The 15,253-nt window shown below is 42.1% G+C and overlaps 2 protein-coding genes across 4 annotated transcripts in view; one reads left to right on the forward strand and one right to left on the reverse strand.

The window, feature by feature from the left end:
* KCNK2 (potassium two pore domain channel subfamily K member 2) overlaps positions 1–9,772 on the reverse strand; it is a 167,453-nt gene extending 157,681 nt beyond the window's left edge. Inside the window, exon 1 of one of the 3 annotated variants that reach the window (XM_073553357.1) lies at positions 9,613–9,772. Coding sequence is in view for 2 of the 3 variants with exons in the window: in XM_073553355.1 (XP_073409456.1) it covers positions 6,771–6,831 (61 nt within the window). In the remaining variant the exon portion in view is untranslated. Of the gene's footprint in view, positions 1–6,770; positions 7,526–7,598; positions 8,097–9,612 lie in introns of those variants that run through there. The other 2 variants (XM_073553356.1, XM_073553355.1) reach the window with 2 other exon arrangements.
* Positions 9,773–10,462: 690 nt separating this feature from the next.
* Positions 10,463–15,253, forward strand: part of LOC141056874 (spermatogenesis-associated protein 7-like) — a 279,202-nt gene continuing 274,411 nt past the window's right edge. The window contains exon 1 of the mRNA XM_073553325.1: positions 10,463–10,517. The gene's annotated coding sequence lies outside the window, so the exon portion shown is untranslated. The remainder of the gene's footprint in view (positions 10,518–15,253) is intronic.

The following is a 15,253-nucleotide window of genomic DNA, read 5'->3' on the forward strand; positions in this document are numbered from 1 at the left end:
TCTCTGGGGCTTATGAGAGAGGCTGAGAGGGAATTGCGGTCCGGTCCTTCTTTCTGGTCACTGGCTGTAGAGCCTTACGCCGGGGTCGCTGTCCTGTTTAACACCAATGATGTGACTGTGCATAGGATGACGGAGGTGGTCATGGGAAGATGTCTGGTCCTGGAAGTCACTGTCCATGGGAGGCGACTCCGGCTTATTAACATCTATGGGCCACAGACAGTGACGGACAGGATCCAGCTGTTTAATGACGTCAAGCCTTACCTCTTCACTTCTCTTCCTGTTGTGATGGTGGGGGACTTTAATGCCATAATGACATCAGGTGACAGCTCCTCGGGCAGGGCAGTGACCAGGGACGGTAAGGTCCTACATAACGTCATAATGCAGGCAGGATTGACCGACGTTTTCACACAGGGTGGGCGACAGCCAAAATTCACGTATTCATGTTCCAACAGGAGCAGTAGGATAGATTTTGCTTTTGTCAGTCCTACTGAGGCTGTCGGCACCCTGAGTGAGAAGGTCGTCCCTTACTCTGATCACCTTGCCTTGTGCTTCTCTTTGGGTTCCTCTAACCGTCCGGACATTGGTAGAGGGTTGTGGAAGCTCAATTCCAGTCTCCTGGATGATGCCTATGTTCAGAGCCGTGTTCACTCCCTTATCCAGCTTCATCTAGACAGGGTTGACTTCTATGACAACATGACCGACTGGTGGGAGGACGTCAAGGATGATATCAGATCCCTCTTAAAGAGACTGTCAGTTAATAAAGGGAGGAATAAGTACAGCCAGTACCTAAAGCTGCGCAAAGAATTGGAGTCACTGTATTCGGCGGGCGGGGATGACAAAGTGAAGATCGACCGGCTGAAATCTGAGATAAGGCAGTATCAGTATAGCAGGTAAACCTCCCTGGTTCTTGAACGAGATTATGGGTCCTTAGGGGCCCCTGATCCCTTTGAGAATTGCAGGGAGAGGGTGGCCAAAAAAATGGTCACGGGTCTCATTGACTCCCAGGGTGTATTGCAGGAGGGAGGGTATCCTGGAGGTGGTGAGATCTTACTATGCTGACTTGTTTCAGAGGAAAGTTTTGGATAAAGATAAGATGACTCAATTCTTGGAGGCAACTCCAGTGCCTGATACTAATGATCTGGACTTTTCTCCTTTGACAGCAGAATTAACGGTGGAAGAAGTTAAGGAGGCTATTGATAAGTTATATCTGAAGAAGGCACCAGGTCCAGATGGTATAACGGCAGAATTTTATAAGAAATTCAGAGACCTCCTGGCTCCAATTCTCGTGGATGTGTATAGAAATTGTCTAGAAAATCACCTGATGCCTCCATCCATGAGAGTGTCCTCGTTAATTCTGCTGTCTAAAGGTAAAGAGCCGAGTGACATCAAGAACTGGAGGCCGATTGCCCTCTTGAATGTGGACAGGAAGATTCTAGCAAAGATCCTATTTTCTAGATTAGTCTGTTTGTCCCCGGCACTGTTGGCAGGCTCTCAGTTTGGCACAGTAAAAGGGCGGAACATCTCTGGAGCAGTCATCTCGATACGGGAGATGTTTGAGAGATGTAAAGCTCTGCGGTGTGGGAGATATGTTGTTAGTCTGGACCAGGCTAAAGCCTTTGACAGGGTTGATCATGACTATCTGTGGGCCACTTTGTCAAATTACGGTATTCCGGGACAATTTGTGGATTGGTTGACGACGTTGTACAGAGAGGCGGTGAGCTTTCCTCTGATTAATGGTTGGCAGGGTGACACTTTTGGAGTTGGGGCGGGGGTGAGACAGGGCTGCCCAATGAGTCCGCTCCTGTATGTTTTTGCCCTAGACCCATTTCTGAGGTCACTGCAGGAGTGCGATTTTCAGGGGGTGCCGGTCCCCCTCTGCCCGCCTCTGAATGTTGTTGCCTATGCGGACGATGTGACACTGGTGATCTCCAATCCTTGTGAGGTGCAGATGTTATCTGCGTCTATCAGAAGCTACTCAGAGGCCTCCGGGTCTCTGGTCAACCTTGAAAAGAGTCAAGCTCTGTGGACATTAGATACTGAGCCCAGCTTTGATCTGCCGCAGTTTTCCAAAGCCTCCACCCATATTAAGATCCTAGGGGTTAAATTTGGGAGGGATGATAATGCCACGCTAAATTGGGAGGAGAAATTGGAAACCGGAAATGCAAAGGTTCAGCGATGGAAGAACTGGAGGCTGACCTACAGAGAAAGGGTCACAATGTTGAAGACTTAACTGGTCCCCGTTTTCTTGTATGTCTCTGTCATTTTCCCTTTGCCAGAATCTTTCTCAGCGAGGCTCTTCAGCCTGTTCTTCCAGCTCTTGAGGGGGAATAGGATGAACCTGATAAAGAGGGGAATAACGTACCTATGGCAGAGAGAGGGTGGGCTGGATATGTTGAATCCAAGGGTTTTCTTTGACTCCTTGTTTCTAAAGGTGAATTTTGGGAACATGGACTCAAACAGTAGCTCCCTGTGGGTAAATAGTATCAGGTACTGGATATTGCCTTTTGCAGAATCTTGGGTGCTGGGCGGCAGTCTCAAGAGGAGGAGATGGACAGGTGACCACCTCCCCCAGTATCTGGACTATGGTCTGAAGTGTGTTAGGAGGTGGGGACTGGAGAGGTCTTACATTGAGAGCAGTACGAGAAGAGACCTGTATGCTCGTGTATGTAGGACTTTCTTCTACTCTCCACTGGCCCTGAGAGATTGTGTCACCACCACCCTGCAGGAAAGCCTTAGGTTCCTAAACGGGAAACGGCTACCTCCTAAACTGTTTGATGTCACTTGGCTTTCACTGCATAGTCGGCTCTTTGTCAAAGGGAACCTGAAACATCTGTGTGTCTCTGATCGGACGTGTCCCCTTGGTTGTCAGCAGGAGGAGACTATGGAGCACTTTATATGTGATTGCTGGGGAGGGAGGAAGATCTGGGAGGAAGTGTCAGATAATCTAAAAATCCCCAGACTGCGGACTCTAAAGTATCCTGACATAATCTATGGTGTCCCCTCCACTGTTAGTAACATCAACAGAGAGACGATGTACATTATAATCAGTGTCATCAAATACTATCACTGGCACATGAGAACCCGGGTGTCACTGCACAATGAGCCGTTCGATCACACCGCTGCAGCCAATCAGGTTATGTCAGAACTCCGGTGGATAAAATCACTAGAAGTTGGAAGGAGTCCAAGAAACATAACGTTATGGAGAAACGTAAAGTTCAGTTAGAAAATATGATAATGTTTTTTTTGTTTTTTTTTCCCTCTAACTTTCTTTTTCCATCCCCAGGTGTGGACACTTTAATTTATTTATGAATATGATCTGATCATTAGTGCTGCGTATATATTACCTAAGTGGTTTGTGTTTTGTAATACTGGATGATTTTTGTTTTATTATAATTGTATTTATGTTTGGGTTTTTATAATAAAAATTGCCCCTATGTACTAGAATATAACTACTATAATACTGCCCCTATGTACAAGAATATAACTACTATAATACTGCTTCTATGTACAAGACTATAACTACTATAATACTGCCCCCTATGTACAAGAATTTAACTACTATAATACTGCTCCTATGTACAAGAATATATCTACTATAATACTGCTCCTATGTACAAGATATAACTACTATAACACTGCCCCTATGTACAAGAATATAACTACTATAATACTGCCCCCTATGTACAAGAATATAACTACTATATTACTGTCCCATGTAGCAGAATATAACTACTATTATACTGCCCCTATGTAAAAGAATATAACTACTATAACACTGCCCCTATGTACAAGTATATAACTTCTATAATACTGCCCCTATGTACAAGAATATAACTACTATAATACTGCTCCTATGTACAAGAATATAACTACTATAATACTGCTCCTATGTGCAAGAATATATCTACTATAATACTGCCCCTATATACGAGAAGATAACTACTATAATGCTGCTCCTATGTACAAGAATATGACTACTATAATACTGCCCCCTATGTACAAAAATATAACTACTATAATACTGCTCCTATGTATAAGAATATAACTACTATAATACTGCTCCTATGTACAAGAATATAACTACTATAATACTGCCCCCTATGTACAAGAATATAACTACTATAATACTGCTCCTATGTACAAGAATATAACTACTATAATACTGCTCCTATGTACAAGAATATAACTACTATAATACTGCCTCTATGTACAAGAATACAACTACTATAATACTGCTCCTATGTACAAGAATATAACTACTATAATACTGCCCCTATGTACAAAAATATAACTACTATAATACTGCCCCTATATACGAGAAGATAACTACTATAATGCTGCTTCTATGTACAAGAATATGACTACTATAATACTGCCCCCTATGTACAAAAATATAACTACTATAATACTGCTCCTATGTATAAGAATATAACTACTATAATACTGCTCCTATGTGCAAGAATATAACTACTATAATACTGCCCCTATGTACAAAAATATAACTACTATAATACTGTCCCTATGTACAAGAATATAACTACTATAATACTGCTCCTATGTATAAGAATATAACTACTATAATACTGCTCCTATGTACAAGAATATAACTACTATAATACTGTCCCCTATGTACAAGAATATAACTACTATAATACTGCTCCTATGTATAAGAATATAACTACTATAATACTGCTCCTATGTACAAGAATATAACTACTATAATACTGCCCCCATGTACAAGAATATAACTACTATAATACTGCTCCTATGTACAAGAATATAACTACTATAATACTGCCCCATATAGACATGACTGGTAAATATGTTGTGTTATCCAATAATACTGTATTTCTGGGCAAGAAAGCAGATTTGCTTGTCTATTTTGGAAAATTTGATGATACCAATCGTGGAAGTAGTAGTACTGACTAGGGCTCAACTTACAGTATGTCAGCTAAAACTAACAGCGTTACATAGACACATTACATTTACAAGAATTAAGAATATAGACTGGGAAAATACTTTAGGAAAATTGCAATAAAGTTGCCTATGTTGGGAAGCCTTGCATTTCCTTGGCTATAGTTTTCCATATTTCTTTATGATATTGGGTGAGATGTGTCAGATGACAGTCATCCTGTAGTTGTCAGCATTCATAGCAATGTGGCACCTGCTGGTACTTTCAGGATTTCATTGCATTGCTCTGTGACCTACAGGGATGACAGTAAGGCTAAGTGCGCACGTACCGGAACTCTCGCGGAAATTACCGCGAGAATTCCGGAATTCCAGTCCATTTTAAATTCCCGCGATTTTCCCGCGGAAAAACTAGCATTTTGCAAGCGTATTTAGCTTGCAAAATGCTAGCGTTCTCCAAGCGATCTGCAGCATCGCTTGGAGAACTGATTGACAGGTTGGTCACACTCGTCCAACATAGTGTTTGACAAGTGTGCCCAACTTTTTACTACTGAGGCCGCCTATGCAGCATCAGTAGTAAAAGATAGAATGTAAAAAAAAAAAATAAAAAACGGTGTTATTCTCACCCTCCGACGTCCCGCGCATCCGTTCCCAGTAATCCTTTGCGAAAATGCCCGCGATGGCGTCCGTTCTCGCGGGATCGTGACGTCTCGCGGTAATTCGCGATGACGTCGCGCGAATGACCGCGAGACTTCGCGATCCCGCGAGAAGGGACGTCATCGCGAGCATTTTCGCAAAGGACTACTGGGAACGAGAGCGTGAAGAGAAGCGGGAAGACTGCGCGGGACGCCGGAGGGTGAGAATAACAATATTTTTTATTTTAAATTCTATTTTTTACAGGGATATGGTACCCAAAGCCCGGAGGACAGTCTCCTCTCCTCCGTACCGTGGGTACCATCCGCAATTGTTCTGCTTACTTTCCGCATGGTGTGCACAGCCACTTGCGGGAAATAAGCGGAACAATGCATTCCTATGGGTGCGGGATCGCCGCGATTCCGCAAATTAATGAGCATGCTGCGTTTTTTACCGCGAAGCGATTCCGCCGCGGTAAAAACCGCAGCATTAGCACAGCATTGCGGAATCCCATACGAATGCATGGGATGCTTATTTTTCGCGTTTTCGCGGCAAAATCGCGCGGTTAAAACCGCCGCGGAAACGCAAAAAAAACGCCACGTGTGAACTCAGCCTAAGTGTCAATGTGCAAAACCTCACCGCAGCCACATGGGATTCCTCATTAGTGTGAGTACGAAAAAATACACTGAATATTCATAGGGTCTTTTAGAAAAAAAAAACAGTCTTCGAATTGTGCAGGTCAATAAATTTGGAAATTATGATAGATAGATAGATAGATAGATAACAGATAGATAATAGGTAGATAGATAGATGATAGATTATAGATAGATAGATGATAGATTATAGATGGATAGATAACAGATAGATAGATAGATAGATAGATAGATAGATAGATAGATAGATAGATAAAGTGCAAAAAATGGAACAGCACACTATCCAATAGGCCAAAATCCAAATATTAGAAAAAAAAGCCATGTGGGTCTGAATTAAAATCACATTTTTTTCACTTTAAAATGGAGTGCTGCCTTTTTTTTTTCTAATATTTAGATAGATAATAGATGATAGATAGATAGAAAGATATGGGATAGATAATAGATAGATAATAGATAGAAAGAAAGATGATAGATAATAGAGAGATATGGGATAGATAATAGATATATAGATAGATAATAGATGATAGATGGGTGGATAGATATAATATAGACAATACACGATAAAGTTGCACTTACTGTAGGCCATTTCATGCTTCCCTAAGTAACAGGCAGCAATTAATCTAGCTGGAGATCCCATTGCTGCCCAGCTGTCAGCCCCAGCAGCACACAGCTCATCACCAGCACATGCTTCATTACTGTGCAGTCAGTGCACTGGGAACTCTCTCTCTGCTCCAGTCTGTGCCTGCAGGATACTGATCCCACATAGATCATGCATGCTACAGATCCTTCAGACTTTACATTATTGGGCTGCACCCTCCTCCTGCTGTCTAAATCTGAATATTTCACCAACTGCCCCAGATGCTCATTGTTCCAAAAACCCCCTCACACTCATCGTGGCAATTCCAGGGCTCTCCCCTTCCCTGCCAGTGCAGCTGGTGGAGCAGGGTCACTCATCTGCTTATTACACCTTCAGCAAACAGCAACCAAAGGGAATCACCAATTCATTAAAAACAAGAAACCGAGCTGTGAAATGAGGCGGCAGTGCAGGGGTTAAATCATGGTCAACCCCCCCTCCCTAAAGAAAGAAAAAGATTTGCACTCATTTAAAGAACCCTGATGTAAAAAAAAAATATGGCTAAAGCAAGGAGGCAGTGAATAGGTTAAATCCTCCTGTTCAGCTGGAAAGAAAAAGCCTGAAACATTGTTGCACTGAAATAAATAAATATCTATGGAAAAATGAACAATCAGGAATTGTGATACAAAGTATCAGTGTGATCCACTGCGCACAGAATGCTGCAACCTGTAGCTCCTCCAGATGTGCTGGAGCCTCGCAGAAACCATCTCCTCCTGGGAATTCTTGGTACTTGTAGTTCCCCACATGTTCAATGTCTACACAACACTTACTTTTCATTTCCAGGCTCTTTGCAGGTTTTTCTCTGGGAAGCAAGGCATTGTTTGATCTTGTGTTGCTATTGCATTCAAGAATAGGAGGCAGAAGAAATAAATCACCAGCTGGAGAGATTGTATATAGAAAAGTCCAGAGAGTGCCAAGGCTGACATGCAAGGGAAGAAGGAGATGCTGGAGAGGAGAGAGGAGCAGCTACTGTGGAAAGTCTGGGAATGTGTATGATGGTGAGGATGATGATGGTGGTGGTGGAAAGGAGGAGGGTTTAAGGCAGGCAGGATCCAAGGGGGTTTAGCTGGAAATGAAAGGACTGGAGGAATAGCTGGTGTGAAGGAAACTACAAAGAGCAACTGTGTACACCAGGAGAGGAGGCAGCAAGTGCAGGGAGACAGAGGCATGCAATGTGCAGAGAGGCAGCAGAGGAGATGAGAGGCAGGACTCAGAAGCCAACACCTGGCTGCCCATCAGCTCCCTCCACTGCAGAAATGCTCCTCAGCCCCTGACACTGCGTCCCTAGGAGTTGCAAAGTGACTGACTGCTCCTCTTGGGAATGTATTGGACAGTTCAGAGTTTCTAACTGCATTGAATTTAATAATAATAGAAAAAAAGATAAACGGCAAATCAAAATCTTATTCAGATATTCCAGATCAGCGCCTGTCCGTCAAAGATTTCTTCCAGCTGATTTTGCACATTGCAACCAGTGTTGAGTGAGTAAACTCATTGCTTGGGTGATCTCCGAGTATTTTGGCGTGCTTGGAGATTTAGTTTTCGGCGTCTCAGCTGCATGATTTGCGGCTGCTAGACAGCCTGAATCCATGTGGGAATTTCCTAACAAACAGGCATTCCACACATGTATTCAGGCTGTCTAGCAGTCGCAAATCATGGAGCTGCGTTGACAAAAACTAAATCTCCGAGCTCATCCAAATACTTGGAGGACAACTGAGCATGCTTGGGGAAACCCGAGCAACGAGAATACTCGCTTATCACTAATTGCAACACAAAGGGTGGGAAAAAAAAGTCTAAAGGACCATTGGTCATACACAGATACGTAGTATGGCACCTGCAGGATCATACTGTAAACCAGGGCACAGTAAAAAAGATCCTTTGGATAATGGAAGGGATATTTTTTACAGTTGCCATTGTTATTTTCCACTGGTAATGGGGTTCACAATGGTGTATTGTGCTCAGCGGCATAACATGAAGCTTGTGGACCCAATGCAAAACTCCAATGGGGTCGGCTGTTTTCACATTGCGTTAAGGGTGTGCGTTTAACGCATCGTTACATAGCGGCATTAACGCTATGTAATGGATGCGTTAATGCACCCATAGACTGCTATAAATGAGCGCATCGCTAACGCATGCCATAATCGGTCTTCAGCGTCCGAGGGTCCGTCACTGCTAGGGCAGATGAAGCATCTACGCTAGCGGGATCGCATAACGCGATCACAAATCAGGAGTAGCGTTAACACAGTCCACCAACGCTATGCATTGAACAGACTGCATTAACATAACGTGAACCTAGCCTTAATAGTATTGCTCTTTTTTTCATGTGGGCCAAAAGTACCTTTTGGTGCCCCCCTAGACTCCATGGCCCGGGTCCGGCTGCAACCCCTGCACCCATTATAGTTACACCCCCTCATCCAGCTGATCTTTTCCATCTTGGTGGATCAGATCAATATGGGAAATTGAACAGATCATAAGCCATGGCACTAGCGTCTGGTCATCTAGAGGCATTATTGGGGTTTTAGAGTCGACAACCAAAATGACCATCGTTACTAGTTTACCCAATCTTCCCACCCAGCGTTCCTTATCAGACCGGCGAGGAGATGTGGAGGCGTTACTGGAGTCTTTCCATTCCAGGTAACAACCCTTTTTACAATGCCTTTAGTCTCAAGCAGAGGGGGCCATGGACAGGTGTGACCCCCAATACCATGACTCTCATTCCAGGAGGAACCAGAGGTGGGTTCCAGACATATCATACATTTATTTTTTGCATACCCCTTCAAGACTTACCTGTTTCTCAAAAAGCTCAGGGCCACCATTTGTGCAGTCTGTAGACGATGGAATAGGAGAATTTGGATGTACTCAATGTCGATCTTCTGAGCCATGTTTCTACTGAATGTCTGATTTTCTCATTTGTCTCCAGGTTTTAGTGATACTGTCATTTATTTCCTATGACCTGCATGCTCATGTGGATGGCTCACGAGGGATGATCCCAGTGACTGATACCCTTTAAGTATCTTTTCCAGCCTTTTTCCATTTGTTTGTTTGATTACTAAGTGTTTTTTGATGGTTTTGACCACTAGCTGGTTTTTCTGAGCGTTACTCCATCGCTTTTTATTTTTTTGTGGCACCTTCTTTAATAGAGTTTTCCGGATGTTTTTTGAACTCCAATGAACAATGAAGACATGGCCAACTGTTTTTGAAACAAACACTTTGGCAAAAGGCTCAGAAAGATGCCCATGCATCTTGTTGGCATTTTTAAGCCTTCCCATTGAATTCTATTGTAAAGTATAGAGTGTCTTGAGAGAGGAATCAAGGGTTAATGTTTCTCCTTGCAGAGTGACATGCCAAGGTGCCTTGGATCCCAGTCAGATGCCTCTCACCCAGACAAGCCAGATCTTACACTTTGCACTGACAAGGGGCATTACCCCAAAACACAATTTTTGGAAATTAAGATTTTGATTTAGAGTTAATCCTATATCATGTGTCCAAAGCTTGTTAGAGAGTCGATATTGACTTTTAGGTTTGCTACTTCCAATAGATGGCGCTAGAATTTTAGTCCTCTTCATCTCTGAAGAGGCAATTATGAGAGCATAAAACACCTGGAGAATGGTCAGGTCACTTTCTTTAATTGCTTAGCGTGTTTGGAAATCTGAAACATTTACAAGATACTCAATAGACTGAACATGTGAACAGTAAGTGCATTTTAGGCGGCTTTAGGAACAGAATTTGCAGGAGAAAGATGTTTTTGTAGCGGGTTTGCTGTGAAAACTGCCTGAAAAATACAGTGGGTACGGAAAGTATTCAGACCCCTTTAAACTTGTCACTCTTTGTTTCATTGCAACCATTTGGTAAATTCAAAAAAGTTCATTTTTTTCTCATTAATGTGCACTCTGCACCCCATCTTGACTGAAAAACAGAAATGTAGAAATTTTTGCAAATGTATTAAAAAGAAAAACTGAAATTTCACATGGACATAAGTATTCAGCCCCTTTGCTCAGTATTGAGTGGAATCCTTTTGAGCTAGTACAGCCATGAGTCTTCTTGGGAATGATGCAACAAGTTTTTACACCTGGATTTAGGGATCCTCTGCCATTCTTCCTTGCGGATCCTCTCCAGTTCCGTCAGGTTGGATGGTGAACGTTGGTGGACAGCCATTTTCAGGTCTCTCCAGAGATGCTCAATTGGGTTTAGGTCAGGGCTCTGGCTGGGCCAGTCAAGAATGGTCACAGAGTTGTTCTGAAGCCACTCCTTTGTTATTTTAGCTGTGTGCTTAGGGTCATTGTCTTGTTGGAAGGAGAACCTTCGGCCAAGTCTCAGGTCCAGAGCACTCTGGAAGAGGTTTTCATGCTTCGGGAAGTAACTCTTCTAAAATGCTTCAAAAACCTTATCACAAACCACTTCAGGAAACAAAAACTCACACACTCCACAAGCAAAGAGTGTTTCCCGAAGTGGTTTCCACTAGAAAACTTGTGGTTTTTTGACCACCGCAAAAAATACCTCTGTGTACACACAGACTTAGATGTATTGGAATCTTAAATACTTCATATTTCAGATGTTCTTTCTTTCTTCCATTCTCTTACTTTATATTTCTTTATTTCTTTCTTCCTTTCTTTAACATAGTAACATAGTAACATAGTTTTGAAGGCTGAAGGAAGACCTTATGTCCATCTAGTTCAGCCTATTTTTAGTGCAGCTGTTCTGCATTGTTGATCCTAGGGAAGGCAAAAAACCCACAGAGTAGAAGCCAATTTTCTCCATAGGGAAAAAAGTTCCTTCCCCAAAGCTGGGTCAACCATCTACCTATAATATTATGTTATTTGTAACCTTCTATACTGTTACTCACAAGAAAAGCATCCATTCCTTTCTTAAATTCATTCAGTGAGTTGGCCATCACCACTTCCTCAGGAAGAGAATTCCAGAACCTCACTGCTCTTACCGTGAAGAACCCTCTTCTATGCTGGTGCAGAAATTGTCTTTCCTCCAAACGAAGAGAACACCCCTTATTCTTGTCACAGTCCTTGGTACAAACAGTTCATTGGAGAGATCTCTGTATTGCCCTCTGATATACTTGTACATATATATTAGGTCTCCCTTAAGTCTTCTCTTTTCTAGAGTAAATAGACCTAATTTTGATAACCTTTCTGGGTATTGTAGTGAACCAACTCCATTTATCATTTTAGTAGCCCGCTTTTGAACCCTTTCAAGTTCAGTAATGACTTTCTTGAGCACCGGCGTCCAAAATTGCACACAATACTCCAAGTGTGGTCTGACGAGTGATTTGTACAGAGGGAGAATTATGCTTTCATCTCGTGTCCCCAGACCTCTTCTAATGCATCCCATGACCCTATTTGCTTTGGTGGCAGCTGCCTGACACTGGGCACTCCAATTTAGCTTCTTATTGACTAAGATGCCTAAGTCTTTTTCCATGTCTGATTTCCCCAGCAGTTTCCCACTTAGTAAGTAATTGTAGCATCTGTTTCTCCTTCCCATGTGCATAACCTTACACTTATCTGTAGTGTTGAGCATTCCGATACCGCAAGTATCGGGTATCGGCCGATACTTGCTGTATCGGAATTCCGATACCGACTTCCGATATTTTTTCAATATCGGAATTCGGCATCGGAATCGGAAGTTCAGTTGATTGACGGCCTGACGTCATCATGATGCGCGGTGTGTGCGCATCATGATGCGCCGTCATTTCGGGCCTTCCGGGGGTCTCTGCCGGCCTGCCGGGGGGCTGTGCCGGCCTGCCGGGGGGCTGTGCCGGCCTGCCGGGGGGCTGTGTGGACTGCCCGGGGTCTGTACCGGCCTGCCGGGGGGCTGTGCCGGCCTGCCGGTGGTCTGTGCACCCTGTGGGGGTCTGTACCGGCCTGCCGGGGGGCTGTGCCGGCCTGCCGGGGGGCTGTGCCGGCCTGCCGGGGGGCTGTGCTGATGTCCGGGGGTCTGTGCAAGCATCGTCCGATGGGACTACAAGTCCCATCGGGCGATGCCTGCTACCATGACAGTGATTGACACATTAGCCAATGATGGGACAGTAGTAGTCCCATCATCCGGCTAATGTGTTAAATGTTAAAAAAAAAAAAAAAAAATACTACATACATACTACATGCATGCTACATACATACTACATGCTACATACATACTACATACATACTACATACATGCTACATGCATGCTACATACATACTACATGCTACATACATACTACATACATGCTACATACATACTGCATGCTACATACATACTACATACATACTACATACATACTACATACATACTACATGCATGCTACATACATACTACATATATACTACATGCATGCTACATACATACTACATGCTACATACATACTACATACATACTACATACATGCTACATGCATGCTACATACATACTACATGCTACATACATACTACATACATACTACATACATGCTACATGCATGCTACATACATACTACATGCTACATACATACTACATACATGCTACATGCATGCTACATACATACTACATGCTACATACATACTACATACATACTACATACATGCTACATGCATGCTACATACATACTACATGCTACATACATACTACATACATGCTACATACATACTACATACATACTACATACATACTACATGCATGCTACATACATACTACATATATACTACATGCATGCTACATACATACTACATGCTACATACATACTACATATATACTACATACATACTACATACATGCTACATACATACTGCATGCTACATACATACTACATACATGCTACATACATACTACATGCATGCTACATACATACTACATGCATGCTACATACATACTACATGCTACATACATACCACATACATACTACATACATACTACATACTACATATATACTACATGCATGCTACATACATACTACATGCTACATACATACCACATACATACTACATACATACTACATACATACTACATGCTACATACATACTACATATATACTACATGCATGCTACATACATACTATATGCTACATACATACCACATACATACTACATACATACTACATACATACTACATGCTACATACATACTACATATATACTACATGCATGCTACATACATACTACATGCTACATACATACCACATACATACTACATACATACTACATACATACTACATGCTACATACATACTACATATATACTACATGCATGCTACATACATACTACATGCTACATACATACCACATACATACTACATACATGCTACATATATACTACATGCATGCTACATACATACTACATATATACTACATGCATGCTACATACATACTACATGCTACATGCATGCTACATACATACTACATACATACTACATGCTACATACATACCACATATATACTACATACATACAATACATTCATACAATACATACATAGACATACAGTACATATAACATAGAGTAACATACTTACCAATACTTGTCACATTGTTCCCCGAAGCCATTGTCTTTTCCGGGATAAATATTAACATAACAAACCACAAAAATACTCACCCACGATCCGAAGCAGTCCACGAGTGTGTCCCACGACGATCTTGGGTAGAGAACTGCAGCATCAGATGATGCTGCCGTTCTCTACGGGCTGCAGGAATCCAATGACGGAAGGTAGGTATTCCTCCGCCACTTAAAAAAAAAAAGTCCCTAGTCTCACTTTATGCCATTGCTGCGTGGGAATTTCCCACACAGCAATGGCATAAAGTGAGACTAGGGACTTTTTTTTTTTTTAAGTGGCGGAGGAATACAGTGCGGAAGGATACCTACCTTCCGTCATTGGATTCCTGCAGCCCGTAGAGAACGGCAGCAACAGCTGATGCTGCAGTTCTCTACCCAAGATCGTCGTGGGACACACTCTTGGACTGCTTCGGATCGTGGGTGAGTATTTTTGTGGTTTGTTATGTTAATATTTATCCCGGAAAAGACAATGGCTTCGGGGAACAATGTGACAAGTATTGGTAAGTATGTTACTCTATGTTATATGTACTGTATGTCTATGTATGTATTGTATGAATGTATTGTATGTATGTAGTATATATGTGGTATGTATGTAGCATGTAGTATGTATGTAGTATGTATGTAGCATGTAGTATGTAGCATGCATGTAGTATATATGTAGTATGTATGTAGCATGTAGTATGTATGTAGCATGCATGTAGTATATATGTAGTATGTATGTAGCATGTAGTATGTATGTAGCATGCATGTAGTATGTATGTAGCATGCATGTAGTATGTATATGGTATGTATGTAGCATGTAGTATGTATGTAGCATATATGTGTTATGTATGTGGTATGTATGTAGCATGTATGTAGCATGTAGTATGTAGCATGCATGTAGTATATATGTAGTATGTATGTAGCATGTAGTATGTATGTAG

Source organism: Dendrobates tinctorius, unplaced genomic scaffold, assembly GCF_039654945.1.
Source record: "Dendrobates tinctorius isolate UK_male_01 unplaced genomic scaffold, ASM3965494v1 ptg000201l, whole genome shotgun sequence".
Taxonomy (NCBI): Eukaryota; Metazoa; Chordata; class Amphibia; order Anura; family Dendrobatidae; genus Dendrobates; species Dendrobates tinctorius.